The 25,230-nt window shown below is 44.1% G+C and overlaps 1 protein-coding gene across 1 annotated transcript in view; it reads right to left on the bottom strand.

The window, feature by feature from the left end:
* Window positions 1-22,897: 22,897 nt before the first annotated feature.
* LOC100558097 (solute carrier family 2, facilitated glucose transporter member 5) overlaps window positions 22,898-25,230 on the bottom strand; it is a 49,028-nt gene continuing 46,695 nt past the window's right edge. The window contains exon 14 of the mRNA XM_003224234.4: window positions 22,898-24,415. Within this exon, the coding sequence (XP_003224282.2) occupies window positions 24,350-24,415 (66 nt within the window). The 3' untranslated portion in view covers window positions 22,898-24,349. The remainder of the gene's footprint in view (window positions 24,416-25,230) is intronic.

Here is a 25,230-nt window from a genome sequence, read left to right as displayed (position 1 = left end):
AAAGCTCTCAACAAGATCAGTGCGGTCAGTAGTTCCCTTGATGTATGGCAAGAACACGTTTCCTCTGGGTGGATCTTTGCCTTTACTCTCGTGGCTTGTTCTTGGCCTTACAGCTCTTCTGATGTCTGTGGTGGAGTATCCATTGGCTTGTAGAGCCCGGTTTAGATGGTTCAGTTTGCCTTGGAGGAGGTGGGGTGCACAGATTCTTTTTGCATGATCTGCCAGGGCTTTAATTGTGCTTTTTTTTTTTGACTTGGGTGATGGTTGGAGTTTTTATGTAGGTACCAATCCATGTGTGTAGGTGTTCTGTAAACTGTGAGGCCCAGTTGTTGAATATCTACTTAAATGGTCGTCTGCTTGCAATGCATAGGTCACAAATGCTCCCATTCTTTTCTCCCCCTATTTCTCTGCCAGACATTCCAACCTATGATGAAACTTCACAGAACCTGGACACATTCCTCTTTGGACCCTAGCCACTATAGGCATGCTAGGGTTAAAGGGAACTCTCTCCATGTTCTCCTCCTTTTGTGTCTTCCTGGGTCTTCCCCCTTTGCTGACACAGGCAGCAGCACAGTTGGAGGTGACACTAGGAACAGGGGAGCTGCTGTGTGCCCCCCTTCTCCTCCTCCTTGCTCTAGAAAGAAGGAAGAGAGACCCCTAATTCGATTAAGCCCTTCATATGCTCGATGGACAGCCAAGGAGGGTCAGAGTCAGAGCCAGATGCAGGGGGAGCGACAGGGAGGAGGCAGAGAGGTGGGAAGGGACACAAAGACATTTCCCTGGCCCATCTGTGCTATCCTTCTGTCCCATTTGCTGCCTTTTGGGGCTTTGGGCTCCACCTGGAACTGGGAATCCCTCCAGCAACTCTCTGTGTGTTTTCGATGGCTTTCATGGCCAGAATCACTGGGTTGCACTGAGTTTTCCAGGCTGTATGGCCATGTTCCAGAAGCAGTCTTTCCTGACGTTTCACCTGTGTCTGTGGCAGGCATCCTCAGAGGTTGTCAGGTCTGTTGGAAACAAGGTGAGTGGGGTTTATGTATCTGTGAAATATCCAGGGTAGGGGAAAGAACTCTTGTCTGCTTGAGGCAAGTGTGAATGTTGCAATTGGCCACCTTGATTTGCACTGAATGGCCTAAAGGAGTTGTAGTCCAGCATCTAGTGAAGAGCCACATAAAAAGTCATGGTGGGCTCTCCTTGCAGCTTGACGCACTAGTTACAGCACATGGCTAAAAACTACAATTGAATGGCCTTGCAGCTTCAAAGCCTGGCTGCTTCATGCCTGGGGGAATCCTTTGTTGGGAGGTGTTAAAAAAAACTCTGAAAATAGGATGGTAAATAAAAAACAACATTCTGAAAACAGGGGAATTCCAGACATGAAACAATCAGGTCCAGCTACAAAGTGGAGTCCACGACACACAAATGTGGAGAAGAGCAAACCATAAATCATCTATTACAATGCAGTCCGTGCCCTGCCACATGCACAACGGAGGACCTTCTTACAGCAACACCAGAGGCACTCCAAGTGGCCAGCTTCTAGTCAAAGGACATTTAGTATAATGCCAAGATATTATTATTATTATTATTGACACAAAAACACACTATGACACAGCAAATGAGATATATATGCTGATTTCGTATCACAAAATCACAAGTCAAACACTTCCCAAGTGTTTAGGACTGTGTGATGTATTTTCGGATGATGCGCGCAGATCCCAGTAAGGTGGCCTTTTGCAGTTGGAAGATCGTAATTTCGTCAATGTTTATTGTTTCCAAATGCTGGCTGAGATCTTTTGGCACGGCACCCGTTGTTGTTGTTGTTGTTATTATTATTACTACTTTGTGTTTTCAAATACATTACAGCTTGTACCCTCAGTTTGCTTCTGACACGATAAATAACAAAGGAGCCCCCCAGAAAGGAGAAAACCATGAAAATGGACAAAATCTGGCTACCAATATTTAAAAACTCTAGAATCAGTACAGTAAATAAAGAACAACACTCAAAAGACAGGGGAAATCCAGACAAGAAACAATCCATGCCAGTGAACACCTTTCAACAAAATATTCCTTCAGGCAAGATGCAGCCAGGCTTTGAAGCTGCAAGGCTATTTACTGCTGTGTTGTGGAAGGCTTTCACGGTCGGAATCAAAGGGTTGTTGTGTGTTTTCCGGGCTGTACGGCCATGGGAGAGAATGCTTCTGGAACATGGCCATACAGCCTGGAAAACACACAAAAACCCTGTTTACTGCTAATCAAGGTGAATAATTGCAACATTCACACTTGCCTCAGGCGACAAGAGTTCTTTCTCCCACCCTGGATCTTCCAGATATATAAACCCCACTTGCCTAGTTTCCAACTAGACCTCACAACTTATGAGGATGTCTGCCATAGATGTGGGCACAATGTCAGGAGAGAATGCTTCTGGAACATGGCCATACAGTCCGGAAAACTCACAGCAACCCATCTCTCTCTTCCTCTCTTCTTTTCTGCCTGCCTTCCTTCTCTCTCAGCGTCTTTCTCCCTGGCTTCTCCCTCCCCTTTTCTCTCTCTCTCTCTGCCTGTCTGATCCTGACCCCTTCAAGGTGATCTGACTCGATTAGTGCCGCGTTGGCAGGGAAGGACGGGCACGGCGAGGGGGTGGGGGCTCTCCCCTTCCCCTTTCTCCCCTCTCTCCCTTCCCTCCTCCAGGCCTTTTCCTCCGCTCTCCCCGCCTCTCCCTCCGCCTTTCCGCTGCCTTAATTGGAACCCTCCGAGACCAGGCGAAATCGCATTAGCGCCGGGCCGGGCCTCGCCGAGCCATCCATCTTTTTTTATTACAGCGTAATGGGGCTGCTCGCGAGGCGGGCTTCGATTTGTCACCGGCCTCGTTCGCTGATAACGGGCATTTGTCATCACTTTCTGCCTCTCTTAATGCCATCATCGGAGCGGTGACAGGCCGGCCCCGTCCGGGGAGCGGCGGCGACAGAGATCATCCGTCAAGCTAATCTTTCCAGGGCTGTGGGGACCCGGGCGGACGCGGACACGCGCCTCCAAGCCCACGGAGAGGGAGGGAGGGAAGCAAGGGGGGGAGGGGAAGGAGCCATTCATTAAGGAAACCCGCCCACGCCGCTGCCTGGGTCCAACCCGGGTGCGCCCACGGGATGCCGCGTGGATGATCCCCAAGTGCGTTGGAAAGCCATTTGGGGTCGGGGATTTGTTGCTGTTTATTCCTTCAGTCGGCCCCTGGTGGCACAGTGTATTAAAGCGCTGAGCTGCTGAACTTGCGGACCAAAAGGTCCCAGGTTCAAATCCCAGGAGCGGAATGAGCGCCCGCTGTTAGCCCCAGCTCCTGCCAACCTAGCAGTTCGAAAACATGCCAATGTGAGTAGATCAATAGGTAAGGGCGCTCCATGCAGTCATGCCGGCCACATGACCTTGGAGGTGTATATGGACAACGCCGACTCTTTGGCTTAGAAATGGAGATGAGCACCAACCCCCAGAGTCCGTCACGACTGGACTTAATGTCAGGGGAAACCTTTACCTTTACTATTCCTTCAGTCGCCTCCGACTCTTCCTGACCTCGCCACCCCTAGTTCCTTCAAGGTCAAGGCAGTCACTTCAAGGATATTTATTTATTTACAGTATATTCCGCCCTTCCCACCCCAAAGGGGACTCAGGACGGATCACAATACACATATAACATGTCAAACATTCAACGACATTAGATATATAACTTATAGAGAGAGAAACAGAGGCAATTTAACATTCCAGCTTTTGGCTTCATGAGAGTATGCTCCATTCCGGCCACAGAGGGAGCTGCTGCTTCACCATCCACTTGTGACACCAAGTCCTTGATGGAGTACTTCCTCATTCTTCCGCACACTGCTGGAAGGTTTTTTTATGGTGTAAATTAGTTAAATTAGCCTCCCCGCATAAAGCGGTACCTAAATTTCGTACTCAACAGATGCAACTGTCTTTCTGGTTGCATAGGTCAACAGCAAGCTAGACTATTTAATGGTCAGGAGCTTACTCTGACCCAGGCTGGCTTCAAACTCTTGACCTCTCAGTCAGTAGTGATTATTGCAGCTGGCTACTAATCAGCTGTGCCACAGCCCAGTCCAGTGCTATGGAATCCTGGAAGTTGTACTTTAGATACCATCCATCCACCTTGCCCTTGGTCGACCCCTTTTCCTTTTTCCTTCCATTTTCCCCAGCATCATTCTCTTCTCCTCTCTTCTCATGTCCTGTCTTCTCATGTGGCCAAAGTACTTCATCTTTGCCTCTAATATCCTTCCCTCCAATGAGCCACCCGGCATTATTTCCTAGAGGATGGATCTTCTTGCGGTCCAAAGTAGCATTTTGCCCATCTTCCAACCTGGGAGTCCTATCTTCCGATGGTATACCGACATATCTCTGGTTGTCCTGAGCCATAGTTTTCATAGCAAGAATACTGGGGTGGGTTGCCATTATCTTTCCCAGGGATCGTATTTAGTCTGACTTCTCTGCCATGACCTTCCTGTCTTGGGTGTCCCTTCACCGTTTAGCACATGGCATCATCGAGGTACCCTAGCTCCAGCACCACGTCAAGGTAACAATTCTTTGCAGGAAGATACCTTCTATTAATAAAGAAGCCAAAGGGGGAAGAGGACTAGACAACCCAGACAGAGCCCTATATATAACATATATATAAGACTATAACATATAAGGAACCCTGTTCAGGCATGGGCAAACTTCGGCCCTCTAAGTGTTTTGGACTTCAACTCCCACAATTCCTAACAGCCTACTGGCTGTTAGGAATTGTGGGAGTTGAAGTCCAAAACACCTGGAGGGCCAAAGTTTGCCCATGCCTGATGTAGAATGAATCCATTTCAATGGCCTTGGTTCAATGCTATGGAATCTTGGGGCTATGTTTTGACAAGGCCTTGAGCCTTCTCTGCCAAAGAATGCTGATGCCTCCCAAACTGCAAATCCCAGCATTGCATAGCATAGACTTAGACTTAGGCAATCCCTCGTTGTCCAAGTATGATGGCCCTCCTAGTCTTAGTCTTGGTCTTGGTGGTGGGTACGTAAGTGACTGTGGAGCCCTATTTTTGACCCACATGCTATTCTGCAGTGAGGACATTGGTTTCCAAATGGAAGGCATTCCTGGTTAGGGTTGGCTTGACATGCCTTCCTCTTGGCACGTTTCTCCCTTTCGCCTTCCATTCGTACCTCTTCAAATCCCACAGCACTGCTGGTCACAGCTGACCTCCAGTTAGAGTGCTCAAGGGCCTGGGCTTCCCAATTCTCAGTGTCTATGCCACAGTTTTTAAGATTGGCTCTAAGCGCATCTTAGAATCATAGAGTTGGAAGAGACCTCATGGACCATCTAGTCCAACCCCCTGCCAAGAAGCAGGAAAATAATTCAAAGCACCCCGACAGATGGTCATCCAGCCTTTAAATATCTTTTCCTGCCCACCAACATTCTGTTTTCCATTCTTGAGTTGGGAGTAGAGTAACTGCTTTGGGAGACAGTGATTGGGCATTCGAATAACTTGGCCAGTCCAGCAGAGTTGATGGCGTAGGAACATCACTTCAATGATGGTGGTCTTTGCTTTTTCCAGCACGTTCCTGTCCGCCTGTCTTCTCAAGAGATTTACAGGAATTTTCAGAGGCAATGCAGATGGAATTGTTCCAGGAGTTGAGTGTGACATCTGTAGGCAGTCCACGTTTTGCAGGCGTATAGGAGGGTTGGGAGGACAATAGCTTTATAAACAAGCACCTTAGTACCCCCTATGGATGTCCTGATCCTCAAACACTCTGCTTCATTCGGAAAAATGCTGCACTCACAGCGCTCAGGTAGTGTTGTAATTCAGTGTCCATGTTGACTTTTGTGGAGAGGTGGCTGCCAAGGTAGCGGAAATGGTCAACATTTTCTAATGTTACACTATTAAGCTGTATTTCTGGCATTGCGGAGGGATTGTTTGGTGCCTGCTGGAAGAACACTTTGGTTTTCTTGATGTTCAATGAGAGGCCAAGCTTCTGCAAAGGTGTTTAGAGTGGCTTGTAGGTCTTCTTCTGAATGCGCACAGACAACATTATCATTGACATATTGGAGTTCTATAGCAGATGATGTTGTGACCTTGGTTTTAGCTTTCAATCTGCTGAGGTTAAATAGCTTGCCATCTGTCCAATACTCGAGTATATCAAATCTACTGTACACTTCCATTTTCAAAACCCTGAAACAAACATGCACCTATGCTGTAGAATGAATCCACTTTAATGGCCTTGGTTCAATGCTATGGAATCATGGGGGTTGTAATGTGTTGTTGAAGGCTTTCATGGCCAGAATCACTGGGGTGCTGTTAGTTTTTCTGGCTGTATGGTCATGTTCCAGAAGCATTCTCTCCTGACGTTTCACCCACATCTGTGGCAGGTATCCTCAGAGATTGTGAGATCAGGTTGTGAGGCATCTATAGCAGGTATCCTCAGATGTTGTGAAGAACAGCACTCAGAAAACAGGGGAATTCCAGACATGAAACAATCAGGCCTAGCTAACACCTCCCAACAAAGGATTATTTCAGGCAGGAAGCAGCCAGGCTTTGATGCTGCAAGGTCATTCAAGGCTAATCAAGCTGGCCAATTGCAACATTCACACTTGCCTCAAGCAGATGAAAGTTCGTTCGCCCACCCTGGACATTCCACATTCCACAGATATATAAACCCCCACTTGCCTAGTTTCCAACAGACCTCACAGCTTTTGAAGATGCTTGCCATAGATGTGGATGAAACGTCAGGAGATATGCTTCTGGCACATGACTATACAGCCCGGAAAACTCACAGCAACCCATTGTGAGGTCTGTTGGAAATGAGGCAGAGGGTTTATTTATATGTGGAATGTTCACAGGCTGGATGCACCAACAGTCAGTGCTTCCTCTCTATCATCTCCTAGTATGCTTAGGTTAGATAAGTGAGGATATTTGATTTTCAAGTAAGTTTTTTTTTGCGGGGGGGGGGGGGGGGATTTGCTGTTGTGGCAATTGTACCATAACCATAAATGTGAACTGAAATATTTACAGTGTTATCGGTCTGGCTGAACAGACTGAACAGAATGGCAGCCGTTATTTTCTTTACTGAGAACATTTATTCACTTCTCCCCAAGCTACTGCAAGGTTTATGACTAAACTCAAAGGGAACAGGAAAACCTGAGTGGTGTGGCAGATGATGTCATTGTCCCTGCCAATCAAAAAGAAAAAGACTGCGGCTTCAAACCTACAGGTCCTGGCATTACTACATCATCGAACAGCTGTAAATAATACAATCAAATCAATACAAACAATGCAAACCATGTTTTGTTCCCAAATGCCATTATCTTCATTAAAGCTCTCCCACACCTTTATCATTAACCCCACATACCTTATCTTTAAAAGGGTTGTGTGTGTGTACACACACATATATACATACATACATACATACATACATACATACATACAAACGGACCACTTATAGAATCATGGAATCTTAGAGTTGGAAGGAAGCACAAGGACCTTCTAGTTTAGTTCAATCCCCTGGCATGGAGGAATATAACTAAAGCAATCTTGAAAATGTTTAAAGAGCTCCAAAGGAGAAGAGTCCACCACCAATGTCAAATAACTGGACTTAATGTCAGGGAAAAGCCTTTACCTTTACCTAACCTAATTTGAATCCATTCCTTTGTTTTATAGTTCTAGAGCATCAGAAAAGAAACTCAATCTTCTACATAACATCTCTTCCCATTTTTTTATTGTGTCAAATGTGACTTGAGAACATACTGCAAGTCGCTTCTGGTGTGAGAGAATTGGTTGTCTACAGAGACATTGCCTAGGAGACACTTGAATGTGTTACCATCCTGCCGGGAAGCTTCTCTCATGTCCCCGCAAGCTAGAGATGACAGACAGGAGCTCACCCCATCTCACGGATTCGAACCAGCAACCTTCAGGTCAGCAATCCAACCTTCAGGTCAGCAGTTCAGCCGGCACAAGGGTTTAATCCATTGCGCCACCACAGCTCCTATCCCTTCCCATGTTTAAAGAGGACTGTCATGTCATCTCTCAGTCTTCTCTTCTACAAATTCAACATACATAGCTCCCTAAGGTATTCTGCAAAGGGTTGGTTTCTAGATCTTAAAATGACCCTTTTTTGTCAGATTAATGTTAAGGCCAGCAAGAAAGTTCTTTGAATTATTAGGAAAAGTGATAGGACTGGAACCTATTGCTAGTGCCAACGTCAACAGACCTATTGAATCAATGGAATTTATCTATTTGTTGACTAATCACTCATTGCCTTCAGTGGGTCTCCTTTGTGTGTGCCTAATTAACACGATTCAGGTCAAATCTCTTAAAGTACGTGTCAAAATTTAAGAACATTCAAGTGGTAAGGGGCTTAGAAATGACAGACACAATGAGTATACTTGTTTTATTTGTTTATAGGATTTGTTTCCTGCCTTTCTGAAGCCAAGGAAATAGCTATAAATTAGATTGTTCCTGCTGTCCAGATTCCAAACCATCAATTTTTTGACTACAAGTTCTGCTTCCCCTGATCCTCTTAGGTCAAAGTGTGAAAAGCAGGTTAAAATATTGCCTTTCACAGATAGCATCTGGGGCAGGGGGAGGACATTCAGGTGGATTTAGGCTAAACCAAGGGCACGGGAGAACTGAGCAAAAAAGGCTCAAACCAACAATGCCCCTGAAAAGTAAGGCGTACGTGAGAGGTATGCAAAGCTTGGCCTAGCAGAGGAGAGCCAGAGCTGCCAAGTCTTGAGGAGGGGTCGTTTGTCATGGAAGAAACATCCTGTAGCAAGTGGGCATCTTGTGGTTTTCTGCAATGCATTGCCAGCTCTGTCATCTGGTGCAGTAATAAAGCGCATGGGCCTTTGCCCAAAGCCACAGCGCTGTCGCCTTTGCATACGCTAATCCATTTCAGTCAGTTCAGTGAATACAAATGGTATATAACCTGTAATTTAGAGCTGAGCTTTAAAGGAATGAGTGAGAGAGATTGAGTCTTTTCAAAGCAGGCCAGATGTGTTGGGGCTTAGAAACCACTCAAAGGCCCCGCACATTTAGTAGGCTGAATGTCTTGATTTCTTCCTAAAAACAGGGCCCATCTAAGACATTTTGGCTGCTAGTTGACTGGAATGTTTGTGTCTGTATCTGCCTTCAAGTTGCCTCTTGACTTATGGTAGGCCCATGAATTTCATAGGGGTTTCTTAGCATTCAATTACAGTAGAGTCTCACTTATCCAAGCCTTGCTTATCCAAATTTCTGGATTATCCAAGCCATTTTTGTAGTCAATGTTTTCAATATATCATGATATTTTGGTGCTAAATTCGTAAATACAGTAATTACAACATAATATTACTGGGTATTGAACTACTTTTTCTGTCAAATTTGTTGTATAACATGATGTTTTGATGCTTAATTTGTAAAATCATAACCTAATTTGATGTTTAATAGGCTTTTCCTTAATTTTGCTTATCCAAGCTTCTGCCGGCCCGTTTAGCTTGGATAAGTGAGACTCTACTGTACTTATTATCATTATTATTACATTGCTCGTTGCTAATTATTTATTATGAGTAATTAATTTTAAATTAGTGAACACAAATAGAAAACTAATAGTTTTTTATTTGTGTTAACTAATTTAAAATTAATTACTAATAATAATTAGCAACGAGCAATGTAATAATGATGATAATAATGGGTTATCATGGCGCAATGGGTTAAACCTTTGTGCCGGCTGGACTGCTGATTGGAAGGTTGGGTTGCTGACCTGAAGGTTGCCGGTTCGAATCCACAAGATGGGGTGAGCTGCCGTCTGTCAGCTCTAGCTTGCAAGGACATGAGAGAAGCCTCCAAGCAGGATGGTAATACATCCGGGCGTCCCCTGGGCAACATCTTTGTAGATGGCTAATTCTCTCACACCAGAAGTGACTTGCAGTATGTTTTCAAATTGCTCCTGACATGTTAAAAAAAACAACAATTAATAATTAATGAATAATTAGTGTTCAATTAAGCACTAATTGACCTTGATACCAGTAAAGATAGGCAGCACACTCAGTTGCTTTAGGGACTGCTCAGAAAGCCACATGGTGCACACATAGCTCAGTCCTTTGGCCCTTTGAGTCTGCTCTGGATCATTCAATCTGCTGCTTGAGGCAGTTCCTCATGTTGCCTAATGATAGAGCCAGCCATGTGTAATAAATTAGCTGAGCTTTCCTGCAACTCTTCATAGTGCAACACTTTGGCTTCAGAGTCTCATACCACCTCGGGCACACAGCCCTCCCCTAGCCTGTAGCTGTTTGGGCATGGTGAGGAAATAGAAATCAGTAACATTAGGATTTTTCCCTACAAATGCTCAGGCAGTAAAAATGTGTTTAATATCAGCATCTCATGAAGATCTCCTAGAAATACCCATGCTATAAGAACACTGGACTTAGAGGCTGTTGTGTCACGATTCTTGGAAAATTAGAAATGAAGTTTAGACAGTAACAACAAGAGGCAAGAGCCATGGCTCCACATCTGCCTCTCTCTGCCAGTTCCAATGTCATCAGTGTATGTATATGCAAAGTTAGGATTTGAGGCCCAATATCAGTCCTTTTCTTATTTTTAGTTTTAAAGATTCTATTTGATTTGTAAATTAAACACGACTTAACATCAAACTTCTGCACAAATTCAGATAAAATGAACTAAATGCACACATATCTGCAATCATACAGTTATGCTAGAGAGGCTAAAATACTTAAAATGGAGTTTTAACCATGATCAGAGTAAGAGGAAGACCAAGGAAATGTTAAGACATCTCAGTGGAGAAGATAGTGAAAAGCTATCAGGGAATAAACAGTCTCTAGCTGCATCTCCCAACATTACCCTCCAAATCCTTAACTTGAAAGCAACAGAAGTCTATCAGCACAGCAATTTTCATGTTGTTGGAGAGCAGAAGGATTAATGCAAGGGTCCCCAAACTAAGGCCCGGGGGCCGGATGCGGCCCATCGAAGCTATTTATCCGGCCCCCACAGCACAAGGGCAGAAGGGGGTTGGGCTAAATGAACCAAGGGGTCTCTTCTTCTCTTAAAGTCATTATTATTATTATTATTATTATTATTATTATTATTATTATTATTATTATTATTAGAAACACAACAAGATGAGTCCACAGCAGACACTCTGCTGGTTGTTGTATTGGATCATACGTTGGACACTTCCCAAGTGTCTAGGACTGTGTGATGTATCGGCGAATAACGTGTGTAGATCCCAGTAAGGTGGCCTTCTGTAGCTGGCAGATGGTAATTTTGTTAGCGCCGATTGTGTCTAAGTGCAGGCCAAGGTCTTTAGGCACTACACCCAGTATGCCAATCACCACTGGGACCACCTTGACTGGCTTGTGCCAGAGTTTTTGTAATTCGATCTTTAAATCCTCATATCTTGTCAGCTTTTCCAGTTGTTTCTCCTCAATCCTTCTGTCACCTGGGATTGCAACATCGACAATCCATACTTTGTTTTTTAACACAATTGTGAGGTCAGGAGTATTGTGTTCCAAAACCCTGTATTATTATTATTATTATTATTATTATTATTATTATTATTATTATTATTATTATTAACATTGAGGCTGGGTGGCCATCTGTCAGGGGTGCTGTGCTTGTGCTTTTGGTGCATAAAGGCAGAAGGGGGTTGGACTAAATGGCCCAAGGGGTCTCTTCCAACCCTCTTTATTATTGTTGTTGTTGTTGTTGTTGTTTATTATTATTATTGTTCGGTGGCCAACTATAGTCCGGCCCTCCAACGGTCTGAAGGATCGTGAACTGGCCCCCTGTTTAAAAAGTTTGGGGACCCCTGGATTAATGTGTACCCATCCAGCTATTTTCTTATATCTCGATACACTGAAACAAGCATCTGCAAAATTCTTCGGTCCTTGTGAGCTCTGTACAGCAGGTGTCCAACCTTTTGGCTTCTCTGGGTCACACTGGAAGAAGAATTTTCTTGGGCCACATATATTTATTATTTATTTACAGTATTTATATTGCGCCCTTCTCACCCTGAAGGGGACTCAGGGCGGATCACAGAACATGCATATGCAGTAAACATTCAGTGCCGTTTATACACAGACAAGACAGACAATTGTACATAGATAGCCTTCGACTGTGTGGATCATAATAAACTGTGGCATGTTCTTGGTGGTATGGGGATACCAAGTCACCTTGTCTGTCTCCTGAGAAATCTGTATAAAGACCAAGCAGCCACAGTGAGAACAGATCATGGAACAACAGACTGGTTCAAGATTGGGAAAGGAGTACAGCAGGGCTGCATACTTTCACCCTCCCTATTCAACTTGTATGCAGAACACATCATGCGATGTGCGGGGCTTGACGATTCCAAGGCCAGAGTTAAAATTTGTTGAAAGTATTATAATGTTTGCAAAATTATATAGTTCATGTTTAGCCAGTAGGTCTGTACCTTTAACTGGTAGTATGCTTGTATTTTGAGCTTTATCAATCAAATACAGGTGGAGCTACGTTTTGAATTTATATATTCTCTGCATTCTGCCTGTATTCTCTCTCTGAGTTTTTTGTTCCTGTATTATGCTTCTGTTACAGCAATAAAGTAAGATGACTTTATGCTACAATGTAGCTTCTTATTTGACCATATTACTTCGGGGCTTTGTTTCTGCTGCAGCTTTATTATATTTTTCTTTTGATACTCTGCAACCTAAGGTTTTTACCTTTGCTGACAAAATTGCTGGAAGAAACATTAACAACCTTAGGTATGCAGATGATACCACTCTGATGGCCGAAAGTGAGGAAGAGCTGAGGAGCCTTATCACCAAGGTGAAATAAGAAAGTGCAAAAGCTGGGTTGCAGTTAAACATCAAGAAAACCAAGATCATGGCAACTACACCTATTGATAACTGGCAAATAGAAGGAGAAAATGTGGAGGCAGTGACAGACTTTATATTTCTAGGCGCGAAGTTCACTGCAGATGCAGACTGCAGCCAGGAAATCAGAAGACGTTTACTTCTTGGGAGGAGAGCAATGGCCAACCTTGATAAAATAGTGAAGAGCAGATACTGGCAATGAAGGTCCGCATAGTCAAAGCAATGGTATTCCCCATAGTAACCTATGGTTGCGAGAGCTGGACCATAAGGAAGGCTGAGCGGGGGAAGATAGACGCTTTTGAACTCTGGTGCTGGAGGAAAATCCTGAGAGTGCCTTGGACCGCAAAAAGATCCAACCAGTCCATCATCCAGGAAATAATGCCCGGCTGCTCACTAGAGGGAAGGATATTAGAGGCAAAGTTGAAGTATTTTGGCCACATCATGAGAAGACAGGAAAGCTTGGAAAAGATCATGATGCTGGGGAAAATGGAAGGAAAAAGGAAGAGAGGCTGACCAAGGGTGAGATGGATGGACGGTATCCTTGAAGTGACTGGCTTGACTTTGAAGGAACTGGGGGCGGTGACGGCCGACAGGGAGCTCTGGTGTGGACTGGACCATGAGGTCACGAAGAGTTGGAAACAACTATGCGACTGAGCAGCAGCAGAGGTGTATATATAGGCTTTTATCATCTTTAGCATCTTGGAGGCTTGTGCTCGGTTCCGACCTCCGGGTGCTGCTGAAGAGCTTTGTTCGCAAACTTCCTCCTTGATCTAATTGCTAGCATTTTTCTGGCATTTCTTTATGGGTGCCTTAAAATACCTCCCCGCTTTTAAGCAGTACCTATTTATCTACTCACATTTTGCTTCCGAACCACTAGGTATATGGAAGCTGGGCAAAAGGCCAGGAGCTCACCCTGACCCGGGCTTTGAACTGTCGACCTTTTGACTGACAAGATTTACTGGAGCTGGTGGTTTAACCTGCTGTACTAAAGCCCGGCCCACATAACTACACTAATACTAACAGTAGGTGATGCCAAGAAAAGAAAAGAAAAGGTCAGCACAAAACTTCCATTTTCCACCACAGATAAGCAAAACGAGTCCTCTGATAATAAGCCTAATTATGCACTGCCCGATTCGGAGGAACTTTTAAAATCATTGAGCAGGTCTTCTGGCCAAACTATTTGCAATTATAATGGGAATTACAGATAATACTCCAATATTTGTGGATGTAACATACTCTGATTATTCCATCCCATTCCATTATTATCTACATTGTTTGCATTCGAGAACCACAATCGAATTATGAATGATTAACCAAAAAAATTTCATAACGTTTTATGATTTTGTGTTGGGCTGCAGGTTAGACAGGCCTGCTCTACAGATTACCACCTTGAATTGTTACAGGGAAACAGCTTGAGCATCTCCATTCATTCCACTCTCTGACAAGATAGAAATGGCCACGTGGAGAGTGGGGTTGTGCTGCTTACAAAGTTGATTTATTCATTATGAGACATTGTAGTCATTGCATGGTCAGAACAATTTTCTGACATCCACAATGACTAAAAAAATGTGTTGTGGTGGTGTAAGTTCAGCTTACACTGTTGTACATTGGATTTACACCACTTGGGGTGATCTTGGCAAACTTACAGGTTGCGAAGCTCACTTACTGCCTGTCATGTCCCGCAGTTAAGAGCCCCCAGTGGTATAGTGGGCTAAACACTTGTGCTAGCAAGACTGATGACTTGAAGGTTGGGTTACTGAACTGAAGGTTGCCGGTTCGAATCCTACCTGGGGAGAGTGCGGATGAGCTCCCTCTATCACCTCCAGCTCCATGCGGGGACATGAGAGAAACCTCTCACAAGGACGGTAAAATCATCAAAACATCTGGGCATCCCCTGGACAACATCCTTGCAGATAGCCAATTCTCTCACACCAGAAGCGACTTGCAGTTTCTCAAGTCATTCCTGACACCAAAAAATACCCCACAGTTAATAGTGGTTGGGATAGTGAAATGCCTAGTAGTGGGGGTGGTTATTATTGAATCATGACTAGCAGAGTAGTGATGTTTCAGAAGATATAAAAGAAATTAATCTTCCTCCTAGTTCTAAAGGGCAGAGTAATCTGTAAGTAAGAACTTATAGGTGGTAGCAATTAAGGGTGGAGGCATGCAAGAGATAAGATGCACCTGTGATCAGCTGGTAAAAAAGAACCTAGCAGAGACTACTCTTTGGGAGAAAAGTATCTGCCATACTTGGCCGTGGATGCTGGTAGTTTTATCTCCCGGTTGGTGAATTGTTGGTATCCAGATCTATATGGTGAATTCTTGTACCTAGTGGAACCTCGAAGACTTTTGTGTTGATGAACTTTGTTGCTATTGTATCCTATCGTGGACCTTGGTGAACTGTGAATCCCTGGACTGACTCATGACTAAGGCTTTTGGATTACCCTTGAACTTTGGCTTCTATGACTTGACCATGGACTTGACCATGGACTTGACCATGACGACTATGCTTAACTCTCGCTCCTTGGAACAAATCTTGGCATTTGACCCTTGGACTGAACCTTTTGACTACTGTATAGTACTCCTGAATACTGAACCGGCATTTGTAGTACGTTCCTAATTCACAATACTTTGCTTTATATCTTGCAGTGGTGAGCTATCTTTATGTTTGAACTCGGACCTTGAACACAGTCAAGTAATTTATGTACAGTAGACTATCCAACATAAACAGGCCAGCAGAATGTTGGATAAGCGAAAATGTTGAATAATAAGGAGGGATTAAGGAAAAGCTGTGCATTGCTGAGAAACACCTGTTTTTCTAGGCAGCAATGTGCAGCAGGCCCCTCCAAGCTTGCTGAGAGGTACGAGACATGGCCGGCACAGACTCCCCTCTCGACCAGCACCTGGTGCTTGGAGAGACCTGCTGTGCATTGCTGCCTAGTAAAACAGCAGTTTTTCTAGGGAGAAATGCACAGCAGGCCTCTCCAAGTCGGGTGCTTGCCGGGAGGTAAAAGCCTCGTCCCTTCCGGCAAGCACCTGGCTTGGAGAGGCCCTCTGCTCATGGCTCCCTAGAAATGCGCAGCGGGCCTCTCCAAGTGCCAGGTGCATCCAGGAGAGATGAGAGTTTTCCTTCCAGGCAAACACCTGGCTCGGAGAGGCCTGTTGTGCATTGCTGCCTAGAAAAACAGCTGTTTCTCAGCCATGGGCAGTGGGCCTTTCCAAGTGCTGGGCACCTGCCTGGTGGGGTGAGGCATTAAGGCAGGAATGAAGGGGTAGGAGGAAATGGCCATATAAGGAGGTACGAGCAGGCCAGGAACACAGCCGATGGGTTATCACATGATTTCCCTGAAATCATGTGTTTTGAGAGAAACGAAAGTAATGAAATGTAATACTGCACCACAAATATGCACCAATGGTTTGATATGTGGGCGGTCGTAAACTGAACCCACTGAATTGTATAAATAGACACTTGACCCTGTCTGCGGGGTTCTCCCTTTTCAGCATCTAGTTGTGCGTGGGATGAACCTCTGCAGCTGCATGAATTTTAGTAAACTGCTTTCTTTGGAAAAAACTCCAGTTGTCTGTCTCCTACTTCCACTGCGTCCGCACAGACACACGACAAGCTGAGAAGAGGGGAAGTCTGGCTTCCGCTACATTTTCTGGTGACCCCGACGTGATTCCACAATAAGACGGGCCAGGAGATCGGAGACGGATCCCGTTGGCGGGACGGTCCCAACTCGGCGGTGGGGGCCAGAGGCAACTACCGTGAGATGAGAAGGGGCCCCTGAATATTGTAAGACCGGCTGCGGTACTTGCCTCTGATGCCAACGCCGGCCGACGGTGGGAGCCGCAACGACAGTGAGGTTCCAAAGAAACCAGCCAGGAGGAAAAGGATCCAGGGAAAAGTCCAGGGGCGAAGGTTGGTCCGACGTCTACAGCAATCTGGCAAGTATAGTGGTTAAATGAGACACTAAGGGAACACAGTTACCGGCGCCGGGAGGGACACACAAAGGTTCCCAGGGAGGTATAAAGGGGTTCTGTCTTGTGATTCCTGACACACACCGTTGAGTGTCCAGGTGCCCAGTCCAAGGCAGTCCCCTCTATTAGGCAGGATGGGAGGCAGTGGGTTCAAATCCACCACCCCATTACAGTGTATGTTAGACAATTTCGGCTCAGTTGCAAGTAGAGCCGTAGAAGGAATTCCCCAGAGAACAAGACTTGTGAGGGTGCCCCAAGACCAAGTCGTGCAGGGCTCATGAGGAGTCGCAACTCCCGGGGAAAGGGAAAAAAAAAACAAAAAAAACTGTTTGATTTCTTTGTCATGTGTGGGGAATAATGAGTTTCAAGTTCTGCATGTTTCGTGGTAATATTGAAGTGAAAATGAAAAATGAGTCTATAGATTTACACAAAAAATGTTGAGCACAAATATCTAGAAATGTTTTATTACGGTTGAAAAAATCTGATTCGAAGAGGGTCTGTCTGTGTTAGTTTGCTTTTGCTGACAAGCTGCAGAGAGGCGAGAAAAAGGGAGGGAGGCTGTTAAAGTGGTGTTGAGGCTCAGAAACTGTCTTTCAAAGGAGTTTTCCTTGTTATTTCTGAGGAACGAAGGCTGTTTTCTTAAAAAGTTTTCCTTTGCACCTGGGCCTCATGCCAAAAAGATAGTGGGAAAATCTTGGCAGACAGTCCAAGGTAAAAACGATAAGTTTGTTAGAATGTTTCTTCCCTGTCATTCTTGTTAAACTCAGCCGAAATGCCCAGAGAAAGATAATGGAATTCCAGTGGACAGCCAAGGTCAATGAAAGCCGCTGTGAACTAGTGAAGTTTTAAAAATGTAATGTGAATTTAATATGAAAAAAAAGAAAGAAAATGATGATGTAAATGTGTATATATATATATATATATATATATATATATATATATATATATTGGGGTTCTGTCTTTCACCTGGATCTTAAATCCTTGCTTTGGACTTGTTTTGGGACAACTGGGTGAGAATGTTTCATGAGCTGAGAGAGAGTGTGTGACTTTATCTAAACAACTAACCACTAATCAGAATTCCTGTGGACCTTGTGTGAATGAGATGTATGTGTTGAATTCAAAATGCATAAAGAGTTATAAACAATGTTAGTAGATTTGTTCAGAAGCAATTCGGAAGCTGTAGATATATTTTTTTGGGAAAAAAAATGGTCTTAGGCTTGAAAAAAAAAATCCTTGTTTTGAAAGAACAATGCTTCAGTGTTTTTAGAGAACATGGTGATACAACAGATAAGAGCTGGACATCTGCCCAGAAATTGAATCTCAAGGAAAAAAAAATGAGCCTGAACAAGTGTACTTTTGAAAACTCAAGCCTCTGTGGGCTACTTCCCCCTTTTTCTGTTCTACAGACTGTTTAAACCCCTTACAGGTTATAGGGAAATGTTGGAGGTTCTTTTTTGCAGCACTTTGGAATACAGGTGATCTTGGTGAGTCAAGAAGAAGGAGAAGGAATGTGAATGAATGTTTTGGAAAAGAGATGGATGCTGAAGGGAGAGGACAAGGAGAGGAGTTATTAGTTGTGGAGACTTTGTATGGAAAACTGTCACAAGGTGGCAGTGCAAAAAAAAAATATTTTTGAAAAAAATAATAATATTTATTTTTGGAAAAAAAAATTGATCCCATATTCCTGACACAGAAGGATTAAGAACTGACATTGATTTTTAAATTTTTGATTGACATTTTATTCAAAAAGGGAGCTAGTGCCCAAGTGATAAAAAGTTATCCTTTTGAGAACCAAAGACATGATATAATTGGCTGCATCTCATGTTGCTTCATAATAATTTTGTGAGATTTGGATTCTGGACTTTGTGATTTTGGCCCAACTCTTTCTAAAGGTTACGGAAAGGGAGGACTAGGACTTTTGTAAACTGGACATTAGATCATGCAAATAGGGGTATTTTTTCCATCGCCCCCAGCCTGGATTTTGCCAGATTTGAGAAGCGGCAGGAGGCTTTTCAACGTGTGTTACTAACAAATTTTGAGCTGTTCGACGAGTCGGTGTAAAAGGGGAATTGAGTAAGTTTAACACTGCAGCAGGACTGGAGTGGAAGATTGCATTGCAGCAAGTGGATAGACGATTGTTAAATCGTTTGCGGAAAAGAAAAGAAAAAAAGATGCGGAGAAGAAAGATTTTGTTGGATTTCAAGACAGATGAGTGTGTTGTCGAAGGCACAACCTCTGAGGAGGCCTGCCGTGGATGTGAGCGAAACGACTAGAGAGAGTGCTTCAAGAGCCATACAGCCTGGAAGGATGAGTATTTCCCTCCCCTTCTTTTCCCTCTCATTGTTTTTTGCTACAGGTCCTGAACTCCTGTATGGGATAAACCCAGAAGTCTATGAGACATGTTTATTGAGAGGCCTGGGAGGGCCTATAGGTGTTGCTGAGTGCTAAGGCTGTGATGGAGTGTGGCATCAGGCTGGAGGCTGTAAGGGCTGACCAACTCAACAACATACAATTTTCTATTTTGACCCAACTCTCCTGGGTAGGACCTTTTGTAACGGGACATTGCAAATAATTCGGATTTTTGCCGGATTTGAGAGACAATGAGGGACTTTTTCATATGCCATCTAACAACCTTGCTTTTTAAGCCAAAAGGAGGATATAGCACAGAGGCAATGTGACAAAGAATAAAATAAGTTAACCATTGCAGCAGGACCAGAGTAAAAAGGATTACTGCAGATCGCGAAAGAAGGCCCATGGAGGAATCATTTCTCAAGAGGCCATGGAGGGGTCGTTTGGGAGCTGAATAGTGGCCTACCTGCCCCACCCGTGGAGAGACAAGGGATTTCAACAAGATTGGCTGAGACAAAAGTGATGCCGAACAGGATGATCGACAGATGGGTAATCCGTTCCCCCTCCCCCATTCTCTCTCACTGTCTTCCTGCTTTCTTTTTCAGCTTTTTGGACTCCTGTTCCTAAATTGGAGATCCATAAGGCAGTGTTACTGAGAGGCCTGTTTTCCAAAATGGAGATCCATAAGGCATTATTACTGGAAGGCCTGTTTTGGAATCCAAAACCCGCAGGAGTTTAAGTCTACCCCACGCCACACGCTGGGTATACTGGGTATGACAGCTAAAGCCCTGTGAGAGATGGAGATTTTCTTTACAGACTTTTCTTTACACAGAGACAATTCTTAGAGACTAGAGACTTGATTGGACAAAGAGACTTTCTTCAAATTAACTGAACATTATTCCTTTGATCAAGGAAGAGGAAACACACCCCCAGTTTGACTTTATGCCAAAGACTGAAAAGACCTGAAAGTTGGACATGTATGTGAATGGCCACTTCTGGCCATAGCAACAAATCCATCATCGGAAGAAGCCAAATGACTGGGCTAGATCAGAATTCTACTGTGGACTATGTCCTTTCTAAAACCTGATTAATATTTTTAATCCTCATGTGTTGTTTACCTCTGGTGATGAAACTATGTACAAATGCTATTCTGCGCTCATTTTCCACTGAAAAGATAGCTTGGCTGCAAGCGAGAAGGGATTGGAGGGACCCATAAGTCTGCTCATTTGGTTTGCTTCAGCTTTTGTATACACGCTTCGCAAAAAAAAAAAAAAGGGGGGAATAAGGCAGGAATGAAGGGGTAGGAGGAAATGGCCATATAAGGAGGTACGAGCAGGCCAGGAACACAGCCGATGGGTTATCACATGATTTCCCTGAAATCATGTGTTTTGAGAGAAACGAAAGTAATGAAATGTAATACTGCACCACAAATATGCACCAATGGTTTGATATGTGGGCGGTCGTAAACTGAACCCACTGAATTGTATAAATAGACACTTGACCCTGTCTGCGGGGTTCTCCCTTTTCAGCATCTAGTTGTGCGTGGGATGAACCTCTGCAGCTGCATGAATTTTAGTAAACTGCTTTCTTTGGAAAAAACTCCAGTTGTCTGTCTCCTACTTCCACTGCGTCCGTACAGACACACGACAAGCTGAGAAGAGGGGAAGTCTGGCTTCCGCTACAGCATGGCCGGCATGTTGGATAATACAGAGTGACGGATAAGCAGAAGTTGGATAATCGAGACTCTACTTTATGGGTTTAAAGTAAAATAGTTTGGGACACAAGCTGGGCGTTGTTCTAGGTTCACCTCTGCTTGCATACCAGCAGAGCCTTGTATCCTGAGACTGCCCTCCATTTCTGTGAAGGATACTGTACCATCCCACTTGATTGTATCCAGAAAAACAGTCGACCAAGCTCTGATATACATTTCACTGGGGCTGTGGCTCATTTTCTTGGGTAACCCAAAATGGAGAAAGCATCCTTGGCAGTGCCACTGTGACAGAAACAGGGATTGTGCCAAGCCTTGGTTAAATAAGGGATAAACAGCTAGATCTCGTAAACTGTGTCTCGGAGACCGTTTGCTTTTAATGAGCATGTTGAGGTCATGCTGTTTCTTTCTTCTTTTCAGGCTTATTTTTTCATGGCATTGGCATGGTGTCGACATGAGGCAGGCAATATTAACCAGGAACTAGAGAAAGGCCTATCCAGGCGAGGCTGGTGTCCATTCCAAGAACCTCTGGAATCATTCCAGTTCAGAGTCATTACTCATGAGCTGCCTCAAGGCCCATAATGCTGAAGGGGGAGTTTCTTCTCCATTTCACTCAATGGGCAGAGGCCCAAAGCACTTTCCCCTGGACTTCCTTGAGGTGGAGGAAGGTGTATTTACCTACTGGTGTCTTGCTGCTCCCCCCACGGTTGTGTACCAGGCAGACAACACTAAAAGGATTTATTGCTACACCAAGCTGCCTCTCGGAGCTCAGTCATGTAGGAGATGTCCCATTATATGGGCAGTTGACTTTAATAGTCATTGTGCGCTTAAAGCACAGCAAAACAACAGTGGGGGGAAAATCCCCACTCCACTTAGATAGCCCTTCTCCCCGCCCCCACCCCAGCAAAGCCCTGCTAGTCTATTTGCACAGTAAATTAAAAATATGAATCACTTCTCTGTACTGCCTCCCCAAACACTCATCCTGTCAGGCTCTGGGTTGTCTTCATTTGTATTACCTTAATTTAATGTTAATTATGTTCTTCATTTACAAAGAACAAGCATTTACACTCCCCATCTGGGGATACGCCGTGCTGACTGTCTCTACGGATTTGGTTCAAGGAAGGGAAGGCGGGGAGGACTAGTTAGCACACCGTGAGAGGTAGAGGCAGGGACCATGGATGCTTCCCTCCCAGCCTGCGCCTCTCCCCCTTCGCTTTTGCTGCAAATGGACTTTCCTGACGAGAGGCACAATTACCTTCCAATTTATGAATTGGCGTGTTACCTTGCCTCTCAAACTGAATTGTGAAGATCAAACAGTCAATGAGAAGCGATGGATTGATTATTCTGAGAAAGACGCACGCCTGGTGGCTAAGGACAGGCCTCCGGTTTGGACGCTGGGGAAACAGAATAATTGAGATGATCATTTTAGCAGACACTCTTTGCCAAGCATAAAAATTAGTGTGGCTCTGCTATGTCTTTCAGAAGTAGGAAATGTGCAGTGAACCCTTGTCTTTGTGTATGAGTGAATGAACACATTGAGCATTTTATAAATACAATCCCCGGAGTGAGGTCAACAAAGACCAGTTCCTTATGGTTGCATACCTTCCTTTCTGAGGTTTTTGGAAGTAGTTTTCCACATGCTTTGGCCAACATGTGAACAATATCTACTAGGCATGTGCAATCCAGGGAAAAAATGGTTCTAAACTCTCTTTGAAAGTGGGGGGGGGGGGGGGTGTGTGTGTGTGATGGCATTTCATTTCTAAAGTCATTTCCAAATTTTGAAGCAAAAAATTCAAAACTTTATGAAACTTCGGAATATTAGTAATTAATTTGTTATTGGTGGACGTGCATGTGCAAGAGCGAAAAACAGCACTGGGGGGAAATTTTAGGGGACTCTCCTGCCCTCATATTTTGAGCTATCCTGATGAAACTTGCTGTAGTGGTAGAACACATTTACCACTGTTAGCTCACCAAATTTCAGAACATTTCCCTTATCCTCTGGTTTTGGTGAATTTTCATGGTTTATATAAAAAACCATTTTTTAAATAATTGCATAAATCTGTTCGTGGTTTGAAAGTCTTATTTCCTGATTCATTGGGTTGTCTTTACTTTGAAAGTTGTTGTTCTACTTCTGAAACTTTGTTTTTTGTGGCTGAAACTCTGTTAAATTGGTGGACACCCAGCAAACCCTAATGTGCTATCAATCAGCACGATGTCCCTTGTGCAAAGACAAAGTTCAGGCAGTGTAATAAAGTTTTGCCATGTTTTTGTGGCAGAACCAATTAGGAAGTAACAGTTATCAATCAGGAACAGAAATCATAGCATACTATTAAACCACTCCTGACAGATGCCCATTTGCCTCAGAATAAGGAAATCTGTTCCTGGTTTGAAAGTGTTTTTTCCTGTTTCACAGGGCTTTTTGGGCCCAAGAGTTTGTGACTTGAACCCAGAGGGCTTGAACCCAAAGAAGGATTCAGCTATGTGTGTAACGTGGCTGGGGTCCCCAGACTTCAGCAGAGAGGGTTTGTGGAAATGGTGGGACACAGTGCTTCGAGGAGGCCAATCAAACAAACAAACAAACATAAAATAAACCCTTTCCCCTACCCAAAATGCCACCAACCCCCACTTTTTAATAAAAAAAACAAACGCTTCTTCTAGCTCCTTGATTTTAAAATAAAATGTGTCAGATCTTTAAAATAAGCCCTTTTCCCCTACCACCAACTCCCACCTTTATCTCCCAAAATAAACGCTTCTTCTAGCTCCTTGATTTTAAAATGAGTCAGATTTTAAAAATAAGCACTTTCCCCTCCCATCCCCCGCTTTTTCTCAAAAAATAAACGTTACTTCTTTTACTACTTTATTTTAGTATTTTAAAAGAAAAAACAACTCCCCCCTTTCCCAGCCCACCTCAAAAATGCCTTTTCTTCTTGGTTAAGAGTAGAGTTCTTCTTTCAATGACTGACCCACAACAACAGGCCAGGCCAGGCAGAGTGAGTCAGGCAGCAAAAGAAAAGACCAACCGGCAGCCAGCCACCCTCTCCCTCCAACTCGCAAGCCCAGAACGAGCCTTGTGGCTTGCATCAGGCGCTTTTCAGAGAGGACGTCCAAACCCCTCCTCTTGCATGAACATGCAAAATGATTGGTCAGGGATGTCAGGGTATTGTGTATTGTGAAATGTTAAAATCAATCTGGGTTGTTAGAAATGCCTTCTGTGTTAGTTTTCGGCAAGGCATTCCAGTAGTTATGGAGTTAATGAGAACCTGCTATGACTGACGTATCACAGGACCAATGGGGTCAAGTTTGTTTTGACCGGGACATCCTTCTTGGACTGTGGAATGCAGAGGAGTTTCCTGTGTGTGTGAGTTGCTTCCGCGAGAGCACTCATGGAGAAAGGACTGATTTGCTCTATTTGTATATAATTATGTAAATAAAGATTTATTGTCGTTGGATTTTCAACCGAACCCTCCGGCTGCTGGAATTCTGTTGGCCAGTGCTGTTTCTCCGCAAGAGAAGTCAGCCTGCGGAAGAAAGGGGGCGGTGAGACCAGAATGATGATTTTTGGAATCCACTCTGCTACCCATCATCCCCAACAAGGGATGCAAGCCCAGGCTAGGCTGCTCCTCCCTGAAAACCAAGTTTAGTCACATCCAAGATGCTTCCTTATATATCCGAACATATTTCTGAGCCCATTGCATGAATGGGCTCCAACGCTTCGAAATCACATTTTTCCCCCAAAGCGCTAACACGCGTCGGAACCCCATTCACAGATCAGATTAAATACGATTTTAATCTGATTTACGACTATTCCGATTAATTCGTACATGCCTAATATCTACTCTCCAGTTCACCCAGTTTGGCAGCGTCAGTCCTGAGTATTCCAGTCATCTCACTTTTCAGCTGCTTTTGAAATGTCCTAGTTTCTCTCATAGAATCATAGAACAGTAGAGTTGGAAGAGACCTCATGGGCCATCCAGTCCAACCCCCTGCCAAGTAGCAGGAAACCGCGTTCAAAGCACCCCCGACAGATGGTCATCCAGCCTCTGCTTAAAAGCCTCTAAAGAAGGAGCCTCCACCACAGTCCAGGGGAGAGAGTTCCACTGCCGAACAGCTCTCCCCTCTTCCACTTCTCCCTTTTTTCCTCAGTTTACAATAATTGATGCGAACCTAGTTAATTGAATTGTCAGTTAATTAACTAAGCAGGAGGAGAGGAGGATGCAGAATCTTGCACTTTCCAGTAGGCTATGCCAAAAGCAGTCTCAGCCATTCCTCACATGTGTATTCTTCCTCAATGATACTCACCATCTTGACTACACTCTTACATTGCTTTGTCAAA

Source organism: Anolis carolinensis, chromosome 3 (assembly GCF_035594765.1).
Source record: "Anolis carolinensis isolate JA03-04 chromosome 3, rAnoCar3.1.pri, whole genome shotgun sequence".
NCBI lineage: Eukaryota > Metazoa > Chordata > Lepidosauria > Squamata > Dactyloidae > Anolis > Anolis carolinensis.
The sequence above is the reverse complement of the archived record's forward strand: the minus strand, read 5'-3'. Positions and strand labels throughout refer to the sequence as shown.